At 43.6% G+C, this 23,610-nt stretch overlaps 1 protein-coding gene across 1 annotated transcript in view; it reads right to left on the bottom strand.

Moving 5' to 3' along the window:
- Positions 1-18,774, bottom strand: part of DESI2 (desumoylating isopeptidase 2) — a 50,162-nt gene extending 31,388 nt beyond the window's left edge. Inside the window, exon 1 of the mRNA XM_063443213.1 lies at positions 18,118-18,774. Within this exon, the coding sequence (XP_063299283.1) occupies positions 18,118-18,156 (39 nt within the window). The 5' untranslated portion in view covers positions 18,157-18,774. The remainder of the gene's footprint in view (positions 1-18,117) is intronic.
- Positions 18,775-23,610: the final 4,836 nt, after the last annotated feature.

Raw genomic sequence — 23,610 nt, forward strand, 5'->3', positions numbered from 1 at the left:
GCAAATAGAATTAAGATATTACAGCTCTACAAGCCAGTAAAAAAAAAAAAAATTAAAAACATCTCTCTTGGAAATAAAAAGCATAAAATGCATTCCATAAGCAATAATAGCAGCCATTAAAATGGTGTATAATATCACAGCTTTACAGAGGTAGTGTGAGCATCGCTGCAATGATTTTCCCAAATATGCTCGAGTCCCAGGAATGTGATGCTGTGACTCAAATGGAATCCAGGAGTCACCGTGATTAGCTATTAGAAACACAAAATTGATTTACTCTGCACGCTGGCAAAAAAGACAAAACCATCTTCAAAATGTTTTTTTTTTTTTTTTTTTTTTAAACCGTAATTTTGGTCAATAATGCTACGGCTATAAGACTTGAAATAGAAGGGAAAATCAGAATTCATTTTTTACCTAGCATACACCCATGCTGGCAATTAAAATAGTCCTAATTCAAACAAAGAGCACTGAATTGTGTTTTGAAGGCTAAGCAGCTGGTAGAAAGATTCATCTTGGCTAGATCATAGGGAGTAAATGGAAGAATGAGGTCATTAGCATTGGGCACTCAGCTCATCGATTAGGCAGAAAGTGATTACATGTCTACCAATTCTCTACAGAGCCAGGTCAGCATCAACCTAAAGCAAAGCCAGTTAAACAAGGCTAGCTCTAAAGAACTATGTAACGCAGGCTGTGCTGCAGGCATTCGAAGCATTAAACAAGGCTAAAGCAGCAATATATTCTGCTGTAAAGAAAAAAAACATTTAAAGGGAAACTAATTCCCTAAAGCATTTCAAGAGAAATGTGTTCTATTAATGTCCTTAAAGGATCACTATTGCGCAGGGCTTGACAAATTTGTTTGGAATCTAGGAGCCAGGTAAAAATAAAGTATGAGTCAGTTTCACTTTCAAAATTAAAAACGCAATTCTTATATGGACACTAGTCATCAGAACTCAAAACCACATTCAGAGACTCTAGGCTCTACATCAGGCTTCCCCAAACTCCGGCCCTCCAGATGTTGCTGAACTACAACTCCCATGATTCTATGAATGAAATAGGCTGAGAATCATGGGAGTGGTGGTTCAGCAACATCTGGAGGGCCGGAGTTTGGGGAAGCCTGCTCTACATGGATAAATGTTCCCCATAGAGGAGCATTGATTCAATGCATCTCTATGAGGAGATGCAGACAATGGGAAAACATTGGCTTAGCCTAGCTGAGATCTTAAAAAATTAATTAGCTCAGGACCAGCTGTAGTGAAACCGGCATGTTGTAAGAAAAAAATAAAAATAAAAAAATAAGTGAATAAAAACCCCCACCTAGATGCGATTGGAGAGGGCAGGTATTTAAACAGACACACAAACACTTTCTCACACACTCGAAAATTGGCATTAATATTTTAAAAATGATTCTACCCAGTCTCCCTAACTTTGAGCCTTTCTATAGCGTTAGGAATACAAAACAACTTTTCCTAACACTATAGTATTCAACTACCTAGATCTTGCACCCCCCCCCCCCCCCGGTTTACCTTATATTCTGGGGCACGCCAGTGTCCGTGGGAAACCTTTGACTCCTTGGCGCAGGTCAATCTTAATGCTATCAGCCAATGCAATTCTCTCTTATAGGACAAAACGCTGCTCTACGCCAATGAAATGGTGTCTATGAGACCATCATGTGACGGAAATAGTAAACTTCCACTCTAGGGAATCGACCGATATTTATTTATTTTTAGAGCCGATACCGATAATCGTCAACTTGCAGACCGATAGCCTGTACATTTACCATTTAAAAAAAAAAAAAAAAAACTATTGCTAAAGGTAAATGCACAAAATATACATGCCACATGTAGTGGATGCAGTGTGTGCACCTAAAGTGAATGCAGTGTGTGTGTGTAGTGTGCGCAAGCTGTTACTTACCTCCAACTCCCCAGTGTAAATCTCACGGTCTGCGTGCCACGCGGAGCGTTGCCATGGTAACCCGTGGCAACACTGACTGCTGCAGTTCTCACGAGATTTACACAGGGGAGCTGCTGGGAAGGTAGTCACAGCTTGCTGCCGCCCCCCCCAGTACCGCCGGGCTTGCAATGGGTCCGGCGGTCCTAGGAGGTATTATCGGCAATATCGGTATCTATATTGACAGATACCGATATTGCCGAAAATACCGAATATCGGCTGATATTATCGGTAAAAAGATAATCGGTCGATCCCTATTCCACTCTGCTCTTCGATGGAAGCACCTCTAATGGTGGTCAAAGTGAAAGCCACTAGAGGCATTTAAACGATACAGTGTAAAAATTCCCATTCCTAAAGAACAGCAATGTTTTATATTGCAGGGTTAAATGCTTTCAAGCCATCAACCAGAGAGCTGGGAGGGTTTCCAGCCTTGCGCACTATGAGCTATTGTTAAAAAAGGAATGGAGTGGGGGGGCGTGGCCCAACGCTGGAGCTGAGCGGACGCATGTAGGAGCAGCTCCCTGCATAGAAACCAGAACGAGCACTAAATAAGCGATATACCGAGCGAACTAGCAAACCACCGGGGGCTCAAGGGAACCATGTCCCAACGACCCAAAACTAAAACGTGGAAGTCGGACCGAGCCTCCTTCTTCGGCGCAAAAACCGCGGCCTCCAAACAGCGCGAGGGAGATGAGCCTGCGCAAGATGGCGGCAACTTGGGACCGCGGGAAAACTTCTCACCTCGATCATCTCCCACACAGATTGCAGATGATCAACCACCTACAATGAGGGGAATATGAGAATTAATGGCAGAATTCTGTCAGAATTCTGAAAAAGGACATACAAAATATAGGGAACCGCACAGCTCACATGGAGTCCAAGATGGACGAATATGCGGAGGCACGCAACAGTTTGGCAGATAAAATCCAGGAATATGAAGAAAACCTGAAAGCCCACAGGCTAAAGCTTGCGGACATGGAAGACAGGGCGAGGAGGAACAATCTCCGGTTCAGGGGAATCCCGGAAACTGTTACAAACGCTGAGCTGCAAAACTATCTTTTAGACATGTTACAGTGCCTGGCCCCAGAAATACATCCAGATCAGCTAATAATCGATAGAGCACACAGGCTGCGCAGGCCGAAACATTTGCCGCAGAGAGAGATGTAATCGCCAGGATACACTTTTTCCACGCAAAAGACAAGATCATGAGAATCAGCAGGAATTCAGGTATGCCGAAAGAATATGGCTCCATCAAGATCTTCGCGGACCTGTCAGCGGATACGCTGCCGTTCAGAAAATCAATGGCGCCAATTACTTCCATTCTACGTGAGCACAACCTGAGCTATCGATGGGGATTCCCTGCTAAACTTCTGATCTCTCATCAAGGAGTAATACACGCTGTTACGAATCTGAAGCAAGGCACCCAAAAAATAGGAGACTGGGGGCTCCCTAAGCCGACCCCGGAACCAGCCAAAAAGACAGGAGTGCCAAGGAAGTCGCCAGAGTGGACTGTCAAATGAAAGACTGGTACCCTCCTGGAATATGCGTAAATATCCCAGCACTACGGTGCAACATTAGATGCTATATTACTAACTCATTAGATGTAGATTGATTTTACCTTTGCCTCAAGATAACCTCCTGAATGTTGATGTGTATATCATAGTATAACCTACAATAAGCAGCAAGGATTGCTGGTTAGATTAGGACGCTGCCTACTAAGCCTTTTAATCCCCCTCTCGTAGAGGTATAAGCATAACTGTTGACTAGAGTAAGCAAGACATTATTTTGTAGTGAGGCTACGTTTAGCTATTTGTTAAGCTATGTTAAGGTTTTGTTTTTTTAAATGACTTGTTAGTTCATATACTATGTGTTACAATTGCTCCTCTGGTTTCACGGTGAAAGAACACTATGAGTGAAGACTTCACCACCACTACCCCCACCAGACGTGCCTTTTTACTAGGCAAGGTCGCACAACTCCAGATCTTGGAGACGATTTGGGTGTGTCACCCATCAGTTCTTAAAACCCCACCCTGCCTACTTAACCCCCGCCCCGCCCTACTACTGCTCCCCTCAGTCACGAACCATACAGTCCAAAACAACAGCACTATAGCAGATGTGCAATGTTGGCGTACGGTACTGAATTCACGACTCCTGCGGAAACAATGACCGGGCCTAATAGCATCCCTCGCTTACATACACACCAATGGTTAAGATACTAACATAATGTAAAGGGATTAAACTCCCCTGGAAAACGCAGGTTATTATTGCAAGACCTTAAGAAAGGCGAGATAGATATTGCGTGTATTCAGGAAACTCTATCCCACACAATACCATGCCCTCTCTGACAATAAGGCAAAAGGAGTTTCTATCCTCATACATAAAGACATAGTGTTTTAAGAGCAAGCAATTTCTATAGACACCCAGGGAAGGTACATTGTTCTAGTGGGTCTCTTCAATAACGTCCAATATACGCTGACCTCTGCATATTTCCCCAACACTGGATCGGAAAGATTCCTAAAACACATACTAACTGAGATAGACAAACTGAGGCAGGAGGGATTGGTGTTGTGTGGAGACTTTAACTTTATAACGTCTCCGGACGTAGACTCCACTGCTACCCTAACAGGGACTAGGCGAGCGAGCAAAGTATCCAAAAGCAAAAAATTGTCCAAGCTACTCCTATTACATAATTTATACGATTGCTGGAGAGTACTACACCCAAATGAACGAGATTATTCCTTTGACGCTAAAGTACCGCATAGACACCTTCTATGTGGACCAATCCACGCTAGCACAGGTATCAGGGTGTGTTATGGGCGACATAACCTGGTCAGATCATAGTCCAGTGTCCCTGGAATTGTATAAGTTTCAGTTCAAGGGTAGAGGGAACTGGAGACTAAACGAATCCTTACTACAGGATAGAACTTTCGTGGACCAGATGAAAGTCGAACTCTCAAATTATTTCCAGACGAACTCTGAGGGAGAGACCCCTGATGTGATAGTATGGTCGGCACACAAAGCCGTAGTACGAGGCCTATTTATTAGACACTCCTCGTATCTTAAAAAACACAGACAACTGACTATAACGGACTGCCAAAAGCAAATGGCAATTTTGACCGACCAAAATAAGCAAGCACCTCGCACAACAAATCCAAACCCTAACTGACAAACTTACCGAAATGCATGCGACCAAAACGTCATACTTTCTACATAAAATGAAAGCGACACAATACCACCACAGTGGGAAAGCTAACAAACAACTGGCTAGTAGACAGAGAGAAACTGTCAGCTGCTAAAATAGCACACATACAGGGTCCAGATGGTACCAAAATACAAAACCCCTTAGATATTACTCAGGAGTTTGCAAAATACTACTCCGATTTGTACAATCTGGGAGACAGACCCAAAATCCCCCCCATTCAGGACGAGAACATCAGGGAGTTTCTGACCCGGCTTACCCTCCCAAAAATAAATCAGTCCCACCTAGAACTATTACTCCAACCTATCACACTGACAGAAGTACTCTATACGATAAAACACCTTCCCCCCCCTGGCAAGTCTCCAGGGGCAGACGGCCTCCCCAACTTGTATTATAAAACATTTGCAGAAGTGTTGGGCCCCAGACTTGTCCGAGTATTCCAGGCAGCCACAGACAAAGGGGAACTTTCTCCTGAGATGCTACTAGCAACCATAGTTATGCTGCCGAAACCAGGGAAACCCCCAGACCAATGTAAGAATTTCAGACCAATATCACTGTTAAACACAGATGCTAAGATATATGCAAAGATCTTGGCATCCAGACTGGGCAAAATACTACCCTCACTCATCAATGACGCTCAAACAGGGTTTGTGATGGGGAGACAGGGGCTCGACAATACCCGGAAACTGTCCCTGCTCATGGAGAGGGTGCGGAGGTCCGGCCCAGGTGGGTTGCTCTTAGCTTTAGATGCTGAAAAAGCGTTTGACCGCCTGGGCTGGCCCTTCCTACGGCAGGTTCTGTCCATATTTGGATTTCCACAACAGTTCATCCAACAAATATTCACCTTATACTTCCACCCTAGGGGCCCCAAGTACTGCAGGCGGGGTTTAAATCAGATCCTTTCAAACTCACAAATGGCACCCGACAGGGGTGCCCTCTGTCTCCCTTGCTGTTCGTGCTGGCTTTGGAGCCATTGCTGGTTCTAATGAGAACACATCCAGATATAAAAAGGTATAACTTGGCATGGCCGGCAAAATAAGATTAGTGGACCTCTCCTACTACTCCCTAAACACCTCCAAGACACAGGCACTGGGGCTACGCTTAGACCCACAAGTCCTGGCACAACTACGCAAAGATTACCAATTCGAATGGAGGAAAAACAACATAAAATATTTAGGCCTGACGTTTACTAGAAAGGCCTCTGATATGTTCCCTACTAACTATACCAGAGTCTGGAATGAGTGCTTGTCATTGCTACGGGGCTGGGGCAGGCTGTTCCTTACTTGGACAGAGCGTATTGTTGCAATTAAAATGTCTGTACTGCCAAAACTACAATATGTATTTAGAAATCTCCCCTTGAGGGTGCCACACTCCTACTTTAAAACCATACAGTCAACGCTCCTTCGGTTTATCTGGGGTACACAGCAAGCAAGAGTCACTAGCAAGCTATTAACAGCCCCAGTAGGCCACGGGGGAATGGCATTCCCAAATGTAAAATCCTATTACCAGGCTGCAGTTCTGGCGCCCCTAATGACACACCTCGTGAAAGACAACCAACCACAATGGGTAACTTTAGAAATTCTAGCTATTAGACCCTTCCTAACCACCAATCTGATATGGCTACCCAACAGAAGCAGACCAAGCATCCCATAAATACCCCTGCAACTTCAGCTGGCGTTGCAAATTTGGGACTTACACCGAACGAAATTCGAGACAGCCAACGCTCTATCAAAGGCGACGCCCATTGAAGCCATAACATACTGCATCCCAACATTTCATGCCACACCATGGAAAGAGAAGGGAATATCCTATCTATCCCAGGCCTTTGATTCAGGTGGATTAATGAGCTTTGAGCGTCTCAGTATAACCTACAACATCCCACACACATCTCAATATTCTCACATCCAACTCAAATCCTTTTTGCACACACTCAAAGGTAACAGTGTAGACCCTAATAAACGGGGAGAGCTCTCAATTTGGGAACAAATGGGTATCACAGGCAAAATACCCCCAACCTTTAAACCACTCTGCGGATGCTATAAACTTATCCTGCCATACCAGTCTCTCTTTGGCTCAACACAAGCAAGCCAATGGGAATTGGACCTTCAGACCTCCATTACTGAAAGTCAGTGGAAAAATATCACATCCTCCACTAGGAAGCTAGTCAAATCTGCTTCCCTTATGGAACATCAAAAAACAATATATAGGTGGTATATGGTGCCATTACGCTTACACAAACTATATCCCCACACGTCCTCGACGTGTTGGAGATGCAAACAAGAAAAGGGTTCAGTCCTACACATTTGGTGGCGTTGCCCACGCCTAATCAGGTACTGGGGTGACGTCCAAAATATCATCGCTGAAGCTACAAACATTACACTACCCTTCAAACCCATAATCTTCTTGCTACTGGATATCCCCAAGGAAATACCCACAAAGTCGAGAAAACTAATGTATCATGTCCTGTTGACCGCACAAAAACAGATAGCAAGATCCCGGAAAACAACTGGGGCTCCTAATATCCCAACTCTTATTCAGGACATAGACAACCAATCGATCCAAGCTTTTCCACACCGCCTCAGCGGAATGTGGGACCGGTGCGCGCCTGGAGAATGGCTAAACCACAACTCCTAACTCAACACACATTATAGCAAACCTAAATGCAGGCAGTAAGATTAATTTGGTTTACAGGTACTGGGATAGCCAGGAAATGAGTAGCTAAGGGACAGGCTAAGAGCAATTGGGGGGGGGGGGGAGGAGTAATATGTGAACTAGGTAGGAAAAAGTAAATTGTCAAAATGGTTATTTATGCAATGATCTAAAAATTCATGAATGAGGAATGTAACATTTTAAACGTTACGAGTCCTGACCGTATAGATACGCTAGTTCTGTTGTATCTGACAAACTGAAGTTATCTGTAGTATGGTGTAGGGCTCAAAATATCCCATGGGCCAGGTTGCCAAGGAGATTAAAAAGGTGCAAAATTGTATAGGCAGGCCACTGAAAACAGGGTCACTCCCTTAAAGGAACACTATAGTCACCTAAATTACTTTAGCTAAATAAAGCAGTTTTAGTGTATAGATCATTCCCTTGCAATTTCACAGCTCAATTCACTGTCATTTAAGAGTTAAATCACGTTGTTTCTGTTTATGCAGCCCTAGCCACACCTCCCCTGGCTATGATTGACAGAGCCTGCATGAAAAAAAAACTGGTTTCACTTTCAAACAGATGTAATTTTCCTTAAATAATTGTATCTCAATCTCTAAATTGAACTTTATTCACATACAGGAAGCTCTTGCAGGGTCTAGCAAGCTATTAACATAGCAGGGGATAAGAAAATCGTAATTAAACAGAACTTGCAATAAAGAAAGCCTAAATAGGGCTCTCTTTACAGGAAGTGTTTATGGAAGGCTGTGCAAGTCACATGCAGAGAGGTGTGACTAGGGTTCATAAAAAAAGGGATTTAACTCCTAAATGGCAGAGGATTGAGCAGTGAGGCTGCAGGGGCATGTTCTATACACCAAAACTGCTTCATTAAGCTAAAGTTGTTCAGGTGACTATAGTGTCCCTTTAAGCCCTCCAAAATCCAAGTGCAGAACAACTATATAAAACCAGAGTGAAAATAAAGTACAGGGTGCCACTGTCACAAAGTATGAGGATATAGTTACCATAATGTTAAGAAAAGATATATATATAAAAAAAAATATAAAACTTTAATTAAAAAAAAGGAACACTCACAAAAATAGTGGCGCAATTGAACAAATCAATATGTGCAAATGCGCTTTGTGCGTCAATCAGGCTTAGTCTCCAGGAATAGTAGTCCACAGTAGACACCTCTGGATACTAGGAGGGCTTCTTCCTCCACCGACCTATGAATATCAGGATTCAGTAATTTTGCCCTGGCTCCTGGGATTTGTGATCCCGTTCCCTCAGAGGCAGGTGGCCGGCTGCACAGATTGTATGCGGGCAGCTGTGATCTTCCTGCTCTGCATCATAGCTCCCTCTCCTCCTCCCCCCCACTCGCCAGGAAAAGCCGATCCACTCCATTTCTCCCAAAGGCAGGGAGGCTGGGTCAACTTAAATTAAAAAATTATTACAAAATGTGTGTGTGCGCACCTGCGTGTTTAGGTGACCAGCACCCCCTCCAATTGCATTAGAATGGTATTCTTGCTCACCTTTTTTCACACGCCGTGCCGGTCTTCCCGCGGATATGACCCCACCTCTTTGGCTGAGATAATCAAGCTTTATGACCTCAGCCAACCCAATGCTTTCTCATAGGAAAGTGTTGGGAAGCTATTGTGCATGTGAGGCAAAACACCATTGCCAGTCAAAAATCTCTATAGGAAAATTCAGCATCTCCATACAGAGCTTGGAGACGCTGAACGTAAGTGAAGCACTTTAGTGGTCGTCTGAGTGATTGTCACTAGAGGTGTCCCTAGGCAGCAATGTAAATACTGCCTTTGCTTTAAAAAGGCAGCTTTTACATTGAGAAGCCTGTCGGGACAGGCTATAGCTACCAGAAAATTACATTAAGCTGTAGTGGTCCTGGTGACCATAGTGTCCCTTTAAGAACTGTATTTTTGTAGTTATAAAAGCTTTGTTGTAAGGGGGGGAGGGAGGTTGAAGAGAGAAAGAAAAAAAAAATCTGGTGTGATAGAATCGCTCAGGTACCATTACAATATTTTATCCTACACTGCCCTCCTATAGTGTTTCAACATTGCCAATGTAGCAAAAAAAAAAAGAAAAAAAAAAAAGCCAACAGACCTACCCTCTCATTAAACCCGTGCCCTCACCCTCATTTCCCATTACTCCACCCCCACATGTTTTATGTTTTTTTTCTTCACCTTATCGAATAAAATGCATGTCACCAGGTTGAACAGGGATTAAACAGGACATTCAAGGGACACTATAGTCACCTGAACAACTTTAGCTTAATGAAGCCGTTTTAGTGTATAGAACATGCCCCTGCAGCCTCACTGCTCAATCCTCTGCCATTTAGGAGTTAAATCCCTTTTTTTATGAATCCTAGTCACACCTCCCTGCATGTGACTTGCACAGCCTTCCATAAACACTTCCTGTAAAAAGAGAGCCCTTTTTAGGCTCTTTATTGCAAGTTCTGTTTAATTACGATTTTCTTATCCCCTGCTATGTTAATAGCTTGCTAGACCCTGCAAGAGCCTCCTGTATGTGATTAAAGTTCAATTTAGAGATTGAGATGCAATTATTTAAGGTAAATTGCATCTGTTTGAAAGTGAAACCAGTTTTTTTAATGCAGGTTCTGTCAATCATAGCCAGGGGAGGTGTGGCTAGGGCTGCATAAACAGAAACAAAGTGATTTAACTCCTAAATGACAGTGAATTGAGCTGTGAAATTGCAAGGGAATGATCTATACACTAAAACAGCTTTATTTAGCTAAAGTAATTTAGGTGACTATAGTGTTCCTTTCAGGTACTCAACTCATTTACAATTGTTGCAAACTATAAGTATGTAGTACCTAGTGCATGTATAAAAATGTTTGTTTACATGAGAATTTAAACGCTTGTAATTTTCATTGTATGACTGGCATTACTCGATGTACATGCAATAAAAATTGTCAAATTTTCATTTTTTTTTGTGGTGTAAAAAATAATAAACCTGTTGCATTTCAGAAAACCAAAATACAATTTAATGAATTGCAAGTATCTGTATTCTCTCTATTTTTGACTACGACGTGCACAGGACAGTGCTTTTAACAATGCTTGATGGGTAATAAAGATGGAGGCACCAATTTGAAGGATAAGCAGTTGTTTAAATGTAGAAATCCAAAACACACTAAAATCCTGAGAAATATCCATTCTCCTTTTAAATATAAATACCTAAATTTAAGAGTACCTGTCATGCTATGTACAACCAACACTCTCGAGTATTAAATTCTATATAGTACATTGTGCTAACAGATTTTCTCACAAATGTATAGCTTGGGAAGTTTTTTTTCTTCCATCTGTCAATCAATTCTTCTGAATTGACGACCAACATAAAACACCTCCCACAAGCAGCCCTTCTGCTCTCCCGAATATAATATACATACAAACTGCACTCCACAGGGGTCCAAATGAATCACAGGAACCATTAAAGAGAATTTTAACAGAAAACGTGTTGACATTGCTGCCAAGTAACACCTTTAGTGGCAGTCACCAAGTCTGCCATTACAGGTGCTTCCTGCATTAGTGCTGGCCAGCTCCCTATAGAGATGCACTGATTCAAATTTCTATGAGAAGAAGCTGACTGGCGCAGCATTTTACTGCGCATGTGCAATAGCCTCCCAATGCTTTCCTATGGGAAAGCATTGGATTGGTGAAAATTGTCAAAAATGATGGAGATAAGGCCAAGCATGACACTTCGAAAAAGAGGAGAGTATTCACTGAAAAGGCAGTGTTTACATTTATATAAAAATTAAAGATAAAAATAAAAAATAAAAATAAAACAGTCAGGGTCAGGCTATATACACCAGAACAACTACATCAAGCTGTAGTTGTTCTGGTGACTATATTGTCCCTTTAAAGGGGTTATGGTGTTGAACAGTTTTTGAATAATATAACAAGAAAGATGCTCCTGTCTGCATTCATTTTTCCCCTTCTCTTGAGAAAGGCACCCGAGCATGATGTGTTAATTGTTTCTAGCCTTACCACTTTTGTTTGTCCTTTTTAAAACGTTTTGTACATGTGCTACTGTTTGTGATTTGTAAATTAAACCAAATTGTACCTTTTTCTAGCTTTTAGTGACAACATAAGCTTAGTTTTAATGACGACATGAGGTTTATAGTTGCATTCTTTCTTTACTGCACCTCCATATAGCAGCAAAAATTAACAGTAACAAACAACCAATCAAAACAAAGAGGTCAATAAAAGAGCGTCAGAAAGATCACTTCCTCTTTCTTTGTCGCGAGCAAGTGGAAACAGAGGAGATATAGTCCAAAGAACAAAAAAAAAAAAAAACACGCAACACATTACACACCAGCAGGTAAGCTAAATGTGTACCTAGTAGATGAATACCAACTCAAAATATAATATACTAAAAAAAGCAAACTTCACTTAAAGCAGCAATGTCATGCCGAACTTACCTTTCTTTAATGGATTCCTCTTCTCTCCCTCTCTCAGGATCTGTTCTTCATTTATTCCTGTCTGCTCTACTTTTCTTTAAAACATAGGACAAAGTAGGGACTAAGGTTTCCTACGCCTGACCATCTCTGACCAGCAGAGGAGCAAAGTGTGCTTCATTTCCGGTCAGGTAAGTTTTCCCACAATTCTTAGCTTTTCTCCCTGTTCCTGGGATGCATTCTGTCAGTATTACCGAACATCCTGTCACTTAGCCAAATTTACCGAATTGTGTCCCAACAGAATGAGAACAGTTTCTCCATTCGTGTTAGAACTCAATTCGGGACTTTGTTCAGATTCGAATGAATGAAACTTTGATCTGATTCCTGCCGCAGCTGCATCTTTCAGCCGCTTGGTAGATAGCTCCCCAATTCCCACAGTATTAATACCAAGTAAAGAATACAAACCCTACTACCCCTCCTGCGGCTGCTCACTTAAAAAAAAAAAAAAAAATACAAACCCTAGAACCCCCCCCCCCCCCACCCCCAGTGGCGGCCCTAAAGGATAATTGGGGGGTGCGGGGGGAAACCTATTGTCCCCCTCGGCCCCCACCCCTGAGCGGTGGGTGGGGGGCCATAAAAGACAATGGGGGGGAATCCTATTGTCCTTGCCCCCACTCCCACCACCGAGCAGTGGGTGGGTGCCACCTATTAACAATAATTAGACAAAATTAAGGGGGATACCCATTGTCCTTTCCCCTCTCCCCCCCCCAGCCCCCCCTCATAACACACTTGAAATCCATCCAGAGTGCTAGTCATTTTACACAGCGTGGGAAAGTCCCACCCGCCGCTCAGGGGGGGGGGGGGGGTACTAGTTTTTTTGGTTGTTTTTTTACAGTGAGCAGCCACAGGCTGCTCACTGTTTAGTAGACATGCCCCTCCCTACTCATGGTATAGCGAGTAGGGGCATTTCAGAAGATTTTAATCTCCCTTATGTTATTATGCTCCCTGCCGCTTCTATCTTTACATATTACAAGGAGGGAGCTGCGCGCCTGTAGCTTCCTCCTTGTAATAAACTGAATGAACGAACAAACGAACAATGATATTCGGTGTTTGTTCATCTGACATTTCTATTCATTCATCTTTCTGACGAATTAATGAATAGATGAAATTCCCGTTCGCATGCCCAAGTGTTTAACTGGGCATGTGCGGGAATTTCACAGTGCCATCTAGTGTAGGCAGACGACATGTCCCACAGGGCCTTCATCTACCCACACAAAGATGGCGGCCGGCGCCCTGACCATAGGTCGGGGCAGAAAATAAAAATTTAAAAAATAGGTAATGTGGGGAGCTTAGTGGCATTTGGGGGTCAGTTAGATGTAGTGGAGTCGGGTTAAAAGAAAAAAAAACAAAAAAAACCACCAAACAAAAAAACAGTGCCGCTTTAACTAGAGCAATACAGTTGCAGGTATATACACACACACACCATAATTGTATCATAACAGCAAATACAGGAATTTTAGTAAATCATGAATGAAAACGTATACAGTCAAGATCATCATACTAGAAATGTAAAGAACAGGAGGGGATCTGAAAAAAAAGGAAAATATATTAAACTGAAGATAAATTTGTCACTAAAAGCTAGAATAGTCTTCAATTTTATGACATTACAGGAGGCTCACATTTGCAGTTTTAATGCTCTAAGAGGAGACAAAAATTCAGATGGTGTCCTCTCGAGACCAATTTGCTAAGTGAAGGATATCCAAGAGAAATGATCCTGAGAACGAGGCGGAGGATTCAGCCGAATCCCTGACAGAATGTGCTTTAAAGTGGGGTCTATCCCTGTAAAAGGACAGATATTTATTTTCCTGATTTCACATTGGCTCATTGTGCCTAGCGTGACTATTTTATTGGGGCATGTAGGAGATAAGAACTTGACTCATCTGAGAGGAACCCACTGGAGAAGTAATAACCACGTTAAGGGGGAGCGTGGACAACACAAAGCTTGGGGAGCTTGTCCCAACCCCATGCCCCCTCCATGGCTGAAGTCACACTTTAAGATCTTTCCCTTCGGCAATGCATCTCAATGGGAAACATTTAGTACCTCCATGCAGAGCGTGGAGATGCTGAATGTAGGTACTGCACAGTGTGCAGCATTGGGCTAAAGCACCTCCAGTGGTAAACTCAGTGACTGCTACTAGAGACAGCAATGTCAACACTACCTTTTTATCTGAAAAGGCAGTCTTTACATTGAAAAGTCTGTAGGGACTGGCTATAGTTGGCGCTATATAAATGGTAATAATAATAATAATAATAATAGAAACCAGAACCACTACATTTAGCACTAGTAATGGCGGTGAGGAAAACGGCAGAATCCTTCATAGAAATCAGTTTTGTAGTCTTGCATATCCAGGAGGTGAAGAGGATGCCCTGGATCAATATGGCAACCACTGCGAAGGATGACTTCAAATAAGTAAACTCTACTGTGCCCTGCACCCCCGGGTCACTTCACGATACTTGAGCACCATTACGGTTCTTTACAAAATATGTAAAGGAGAGACACTTTACGATCAAGCCTAAAATGAGAGGATTGTCTGAAATTGATGTTTAACAAGAAGAATAAAAAATGATGAGCGTGATAGCATTCAATTTGTATTGCACATTAGAAATTAGAACATGTTCAAGACCAATGAAGAGCAAGGTTTTTAACCCCTTAAGGACACATGACGTGTGTGACACGTCATGATTCCCTTTTATTCCAGAAGTTTGGTCCTTAAGGGGTTAACTTACAGGTTAAAATGAATGGTCTAACAGAACAGTGGTATCGGTATGAATTACTCTGGGACTATGTTCCAGACACTATTTGGCTGTAGGTATTATGGTGGTTGGATTCTTCCTTTTAAACTAAATTAAAGCCATCCATACATTTGTGAATTTAAAAATATATTTATGGAATTTCTGTAAGCACAATTGTCACTGCAAAGCTTACACGCATTAGGAAGAAAAAACAATTGAAACAAAAGATCAACAATCCTGAAAATGCTATAAAACAGTAGATACCTCCTTTTCACTTATGAACATGATGGTTTAAAAAAAAACAAAAAAAAACACACGAACACCCCAATTAACCCCACTCCACAAAAGGTACATATAAAATAAAACAAAAGGCTGGCTAAACCTTAAATTGAGTGCAGCACTTGAAGAGGTACTTTTTATGCAAACTGTTCATCCATAATCCTGTGACAGACAAAGCAGCTGCCAACTTAATTTCCCAGTAATTACTTATCCTAACCAAAAAAAAAAAAAAAGTGATACCATTTTGACCACAGGGAATAACAATTGGTATATCAGTAGATATGTATGTGGTAAGCCGAACATAGACCAAGCATAGTGCTTATCCGTGTGAAAGGTTTGAGAAAAATAAAAAAATACATCAACAGTAAAAAAAATATTATATTATTGGCAGCTGTTTAGTTGTCCAAAGCCAGAATTAAAATAAAGACAGACAATGGACAATTATTTAACATGATCTATTTGGTTATTTTTAATCAACCAGTGGACAAACTAAAATACAGGTGAATGGACCTCTTACATGTCATATCTATTATCAAAATTAAACTAATTTCCTGCTAAAGGAAACAAAATGATAAAGAATGAAAATGCAACATAACCAATATGTCTTTCAAGTTGGTACAGTGTGCCTTAGCACATTTGTGAACATTTTCTGCAGAGATCATACCCAGGACAAAGGGTAAGCTATTCCAATACACGCATTCATTGTGGGAACTGTGCAAACATCAAGGAACAACTGACCTCCTCCTCATTGCGTCAGCATGCAATTTATTCAATGGCCTACAAGTGGCTGTGTACAGTTGGGTGATGCACAGTTTATTGTACACATTTCCAGGGAATTGCAAATGTATATATCCGCTTGCCTTGGAATATGTTATATGTGTTTTGTTTGCTTGGGTTTTATTTAATTTATTAAATTAGTCAGGATTGAAAAAAGTCAAAGTCTGTTAAAAAGAGATATAGAATATATATATATATATATATATATATATATATATATATATATATATATATAAATAAATAAAAATTGAAAAAATAAAATACAGAGAATGGTGAAGTAATTGTAATGTCAAAGGGACAAAGGAATAAACAGGAGGAAGTCCTCTCAAGCAACAGGAGTATATAGAAAGAAAGCAAAGCACAGAAAAAAAAAAAAATAAATTCATATGATCTCTGAAAACAGACAAAAGCTAAGAGGAACTCAGTAGCATCCCAGCTCAGGGTTCAACATAGTCTTTGCTCACTTGTGCCATTACAGAGAGAACCAGTTCCAAGACAAATCAGACTAATCCCACCCATAAGGGCAGTCCAGCACCGAACTGGCAGAAACTTTTCTCTGCACAAGAGAAACAGCAACTCTGGACATTCATTTGGCCTTCTTTGTGCCTCGTCAGCAAACTGTAGCCGATACCCCTCTAGGCACAGTGAGCATTGAGTCCACATCTTGATTACCCCTTTTGACTACTAGAGAATAATTATGCAATTTAATTTTTAAAAAAAAATGTAAACACTCCGTGGTGCAGAAGAGGTTAAAGGGACACTGTAGGCACCCAGACCACTTCAGCTAATTGAAGTGCTGCAATGTTAAACATTGTAGTTGCAGAGATACTACAATGTTTACATTGCAACAGTCTGCCCTTTTAGTCCATTATCTGACGCTGGACATCCTCACGCTCTGCACGAGGACCTCCAGCATCAGATTTTTCCCCATAGGAAAGCATTGATTCCATGCATCCCTATGGGGAGTTCTAATATGGCGTAGAATTTGCCGCACATGTGACTCAGCGCTGAGGGACATCGGCGCTGGGATAAAGTAAGTAAATGAAGGTTTTGAGGGGGAGTGAGTGGGGGGGAGATAGTGCCAGAAATACAGCTTTGTATCCCTTTAATAAGCCCTTTTGGCAGTTACCTGGGCCTGGGTCCAGCACAGATATCCCTTTGCGCTGACTCAGTTCCTCCCCGCCCACGCTCCTCCTCTCCCGCCGAAGACCTAATGCGCACGCACGGGAATGGCCGCGCTCACATTAGGATTTCCCCATAGGAAAGCATAATTTAATGCTTTCCTGAGGGACTCCAGTGATGCTGGAAGTCCTCACGCATAGCGTGAGGACGTCCAGCGTCGATCACCCGGAAGTCCCTCTTGTGGCTGGATTTTCCAACTTGGTAATGTTAGCCCTAAACTTGCAGTTTCCTTGGAAATTCTTGACAATTGATTGATTGTTTAAGGTTACGCATATGAAAACGTATATAGTACACTGAAGAGTTGCTCCTAATAAAAGATATTACCTACATAAAGGTTTAGAACAGTTAAAATACAGCTTTTAAGATTGCTTTTTATTGATGTCCTTAAATCAACTGGTGCTCTAGAGAGCTACCAAATTTTATATTACCCAGCAGAAATTAATTTATAAAGCAACAGCATATTGCTGAACACTGAACTGTACAATTGTACCAGTGGTTCTGAATTCAGCTTTGTTTTAAAGAAGACATGGATAAAACTTGAAGCGTTCTCGGGGACCGGTTTTGAGAAGCACTAAACAAACAGTTTTATACATAGGGGGGGAAAAAAATAAAATAAAAATAAATAATAAACCCCTCCCCCCCAAACAGAAGCTTTACATTACACACACACACACACACACGTGTTTATTTCAACATATTAGATAAGCTCCTTTGTAATATATATATATATATATATATATATATATATATATATATATATAAATATTGCTGTAAATGTAATTCTATTAGTGATTTCAATGTGTAGCACCATGTAAAGCCTATGATGACTAATAGGGGTACCTCTCTCCCCCTCCCCCCCCACGCTTACCATGTCATACACATTGAGGATCACAGGCTGGTTGGCCATGTCTCCTCATGCAGCCCAGGAGCCGCTTCCTGCTGACTATGATGCTGTCCAGGCCAGGGCCGGGCGCTGCTCACTCTCCCCTCCCGGTCTCTCTCTCACCATTGACCTATTTCTCTCAGCGGAGGGTTACAATGGGGCCGACAATGGATCGGTGGTGACAGCGGCGATTGGATGGCAGGTCATGACCCCGGGGCTGGTAACAGAGCGGGCTGCCGGCTTGCTATCACAAGGTGGCGGGGAGCCCTCGGTGACCCGGGCGGGTTTGGTGCTGCTTAAGAAGTGGAGGCCGTGAATACCCGGGAAGGAGCCGCATCCTCTCAGCCCAATGACCGTTATTAGTACATACCGCGCTCTCCTATAAATTGGGAGATGTGTATGCGCTGCAGTGCCGACAATATGGAAATACCAACCGGGCCGGCACCCCCTCCTTAATCCTTCCGCTACCTGCCAGCGACTGAGCCCCACAAGCTTATTCAAGACCCTAAACGTTCGCAGAACTACGGAAGCCGCGAAGGTACAAACAGCCTGATTCAGCGTTGTAAATCCTGGCATGCGTTAACCTGGAAAAGGTTATGTCCGATTCAGTGATCCATCAGATCGTGTACCGCAGGCTCCGCCCCCTCATTTCATCACCGAATGCTCCTGCTTTCCCCTCCCTGCTCAAGTCCTAAATCTACCTCCTCGCGCCCACACTATCTCCAGTCCGGCCCCTCTCTCCTGCTCGCATAGCCCCGCCAGGATAACCACGCCTTCCAACATAACTCCGCCCCCTCACTACATTTAAAGGGACACTATAGTCACCCAGACCACTTCAGCTCAATGAAGTGGTCATGGATACCAGGTCCCTCAGGTTTTAACCCTTCACATGTAAACATAGGTATGGTTACATAGCAGGGTTAATCCAACCTCTAGTGGCTGTCTTCCTGATAGCCGCTAAAGGCGCTTTCCCGATGCTGAATGTGAAATTCGCATCCAGCGTGCAGAATGTCCATAGGAAAGCATTGAGTAATGCTTTCCTATGGACTGTTTGAATGCGCGCGCAGTTCTTGCCGCGCATGCGCATTCCGCTCCACCCGGGAGCTGATGTCGGCAGAGGAGGAGAGGTCACCAGTGCCGAGAGACAGGGCCGGATTAACATAGGGGCTGATGGAGCTGCAGCTCCAGGCCCAGGCCCATGGAATAGGCCCATTTAAAAAAAAAAAAAATTTTTTTTTTTTTTTTTTTTTTACACACTACTCTTAGGTTTGCCACCTGACTGGTATTTTACTGGCACAGCTGGTATTTGAAGCTGCCTGGCCGTGCCGGTATTGCAGTAATACCGGCAATACAAATGCAGGTATTTTTCTCAGAATAAATGGAGATTAATCTGCAATACCAGCACCAGCCAGTAGGGGTCACTGTGTGTGGAGAGAGGCAGGGATAGGAAGTTACAGCATATCCCTGCCTTTCTCTACTACTCACTGATCCGTGGGGGAACAGCAACACAGCACAGAGTCCAGACAGCAGCTCTACAGCTCAGGTAAGTGAGAGAGGGGGGAAAGGCAGCAGGGACACATGGGGACACTGAGACACTAGGGGACACATGGGGACACTGAAACACTAGGGTACATTGAGACACTAGGGGACATATGGGGACACAGAGACACTAGGGGACACAGACACTAGGGGACACTGAGACACTAGGACACATGGGGACACAGACACTGGGAGACCTGGGAACACTGAGACACTTGGGGACACTGGAAAACATGGGGACACTGAGACACTAGGGGACACTGAGACACTAGGGGACATATGGGGACACTGAGACACTAGAGGACACAGACACTAGGGGACACATGGGGACACAGACACTAGGGGACACTGAGACAATAGGACACATGGGCACACAGACACTGGGAGACCTGGGAACACTGAGACACTTGGGGACACTGGAAAACATGGGGACACTGAGACACATGGAGACACTGGGACACATGGGGATGCTGAGACACATGGGGATGCTGTGAGACATAGGGACATTGGGAGACACTGAGACATTGGGACACGGAGACACTATGTCCTCATGTCTCTCAGTGTCCCCATGTCCCCCAGCCAGTGTCCCCAAGTCTCCCAGTGTCTGTGTCCCATGACTCTCAGTGTGCCTAGTGTCCCCATGTGTCCCAGTGTCCCTATATGACCCAGTGTCCCCATGTCTATGTCCACAACTGTCCCCATGTCTCCCAGTGTCCCCAAGTGTTGGTCTCCCAGCCAGTGTCTCCTAGTCTCCCATTGTCCTCTAGTCTCCCAGTGTCTGTGTTCCCATGTCTCTGTGTCCCTAGTGTCTTAGTGTCCCCAAATGTGTCAGTGTCCCCATGCCTCCCAGTGTCTGTGTTCCTAGTGTCTCAGTGTGCCTAGTGTCCCCATGTCTCCCAGTGTCCCTATATGTCCCAGTGTCCCCATGTCTCCCAGTGTCCCCAAGTGTATGTCTCCCAGCCAGTGTCCCCTAGTCTCCCAGTGTCTGTGTTCCCATGTCTCTGTGTCCCTAGTGTTTTAGTGTCCTAAAATGTGTCAGTGTCCCCATGTCTCCCAGTGTCTGTGTCCCTAGTGTCTCAGTGTCCCCATTTCTCCCAGTTTCCCTAAATGTCTCAGTGTCCCCATGTCTCAGTGTCCCCATGTCTCACTGTATTCCCAGTATCCTAGTGACATGGGTACACACTGAGACATTAGTACACTGGGAGAAATGGGGACACTGAGACACTGGGAGACTAGGGGACTGGGCGACATGGGGACACTGACACTGTGATACATAGGGACACTGAGACACTGGGTGACTTGCGAGACTGAGACACTGGGAGACAGGGAGACAGTGGGAGCAATCCATCTATACAGCAGAATCAAACTGTGAGTAGTTTGTTGGTGAGTTTACAGAATTTTCTCTGATGTCACTCCTTGTGATTTGCATCATGTGATGTCACGCATAACTAATTAATTATACAAATGATTAAGGCTGGTATTTTCTTCCAAGAAAGGTGGCAACCTTAACTACTCTTCACATACTCTTGCTTAAAGGAGCACTATAGGGTCAGGAACACAATCATGTATTTCTGACCCTATTATGTTGAAACCACCACCCTGGTCCCTTCTTGCCTCCCTAAATATAGTAAAATATTACTTGTATTTAAGTCTGCAGCTGCTGGCTCTGCCTCTGAACTGACTGTCTGCTGACATCAACAAAAGTTGTGGTCTGAGCAAATTACAATACTTCCCCATAGGATTGGCTGAGACTGTCAACTAGGCAGATCAGGGCAGAGCCAGCACAAGTCCAACATAGCCCTGGCCAATCAACATCTCATCATAAAGATACATTGAATCAATGCATCTCTATGAGGAAATTTCAGTGTCTGCATGCAGAGGGTGGAGACACTGAATGGCAGTGCTGCACACTAGGCAGTACTGCCCCAGGAAGCACCTCTAGCAGCCATCTAAGGAGCGGCCAGTGGAGTTATTTTCTCTGAAAAGACAGTGTTTACTGCAAAAAGCCTGAATGGAATGATTCTACTTACCAGAACAAATACAATAAGCTGTAGTTGTTCTGGTGACTATAGTGTCCCTTTAAGTTTGGAAGCTTAAGAGGGAACAAAACTTGTGTGGACTGGCTGACAATAAAATTAGTTTAGGTAATGCAGACGTTGGTCTCTCTAACACTGTGGCATGTCCCCTTTCTTCTATACTCACTACATACACCTTTTCTCTGTCTCAGACAATATACCAGGAACTTCTGCCTGCTAGTAAGAAGGTAAGGAGACAAGCTGACCTGCGAGTGCTAGGGTACAGTCCTTAGAAAGCACGGAGTGAGTGCATCATTAGACGCATTTATGTCAAGCTCAGGGTGCTGCCTGCATAGTATGCCCTTAGTTGGACAGCCTGCAGGATTGGCAGGCAGCCTGACATGCATTCATGCCAGGCTGACCTTCCAATTCTTTGGACAAACATGCCCCCTTTTTGGGCATGTTCACCCCCTTTTGGCGGGTCTGGTAACGTGATTCGCGCCAGTGGCACACCCTTTTACCCCACCCATTGACTTCCTGCTTCACTGGACACTGCTGTTAGGGGTTATGTATTTACTTAAAAGATGAAAGCATAAGTTAGAGAGAGATTAGCATAGAGTATGTCTTTTCTTATAGCTGCATCCTATGAGTTTCCCTCCAGCACCATCTCCATCAGATACATGACGCTTGGGAGGTATGACTGTTTTAGTGTTTTTGGTCGATAAGATTTCGTAATTAGGCCCATCATAATTGTCAGCACCAGGCCCACTGTGCTCTTAATCCGGCCCTGCCGAGAGAGCCTGGCGCTGAATTAAAGTAAGCTGCTGAAGGGTTTTTAACCCCTTCAGCACCAAGAGAAGGTGACCCTAAGGGTGAGGGTCCCCCAAGGATGACATAGTGTCAGGAAAACGGGTTTGTTTTCCTGAAACTATAGTGATTCTTTAAAGCCAGCCTCTACAATGCATACAGCTTCCCTGCCTCTCTCTGCCTCCTCCTCCCAAATCAAACCCCACCTCCATATGAGTTTGCCATTTTGCCATTCCATCCAGCTCCCAACCTCCCCCTGAACATTCTGTAATTACAGCACAATCTACTGAGCACAGTGCTGTACATCAGCAGCATTAATACAGTAAGCACAGTGCTGTACATCAGCAGCATTAATACAGTAAGCACAGTGCTGTACATCAGCAGCATTAATAGAGTGAGTACAGTGCTGTACATCAGCGCAGAGCCAGCGCTTCAGTGCTTCCTATAGATGACCTTACAGAAGTATGCGCCGCCCCTTATGCTGCAGCCACCTAAGCACTGTAAAGCAAGCTACCTCATGCCAGTCACTCAGTGTAGCATGGCCGAGTGGAGCGGACCGCAGTACAGGAGCATCTGTTTCATGTACCTGGAAGGACTGACAGGAAGTGCTCACTGAGAGAGCACTTCATGTCAGTCCGGCCGGATACAGGAAACAGAAGCTCCTCTACTGCGGTCTGCTCCGCTCGGCCATGCTCAGTGGTGTATTTTGAAATGGTTCTGCCCTAGGCATAATAGATCTTGGGCACCCCCTAATTTAAATGTACCATCCCCTTCCTGCCAAGGCCACACCTCTTCATGTTAACTTACACACATTTTGACTGACAGACACGCTCACGGACCAGCACACACTCTCAGACACACTGACATACACACACATACACTCACTGATTTGACACAATCTGATCACACATATAATCATTTAGACACTCACTGACAGACACATACACTCACTGACACAGGCATACACTTACTGACAGACACGCACAATTACTCAGACACACACATTCATTGGACACACACACTTATAGACACTCACTGACAGACAGACACATACACATTCACTGAAACACTCACTGACAGACACACACACTCACTGACACACACACACACACACACT

This window comes from Pelobates fuscus, chromosome 2 (genome assembly GCF_036172605.1).
Source record: "Pelobates fuscus isolate aPelFus1 chromosome 2, aPelFus1.pri, whole genome shotgun sequence".
In the NCBI taxonomy this organism is placed as follows: domain Eukaryota; kingdom Metazoa; phylum Chordata; class Amphibia; order Anura; family Pelobatidae; genus Pelobates; species Pelobates fuscus.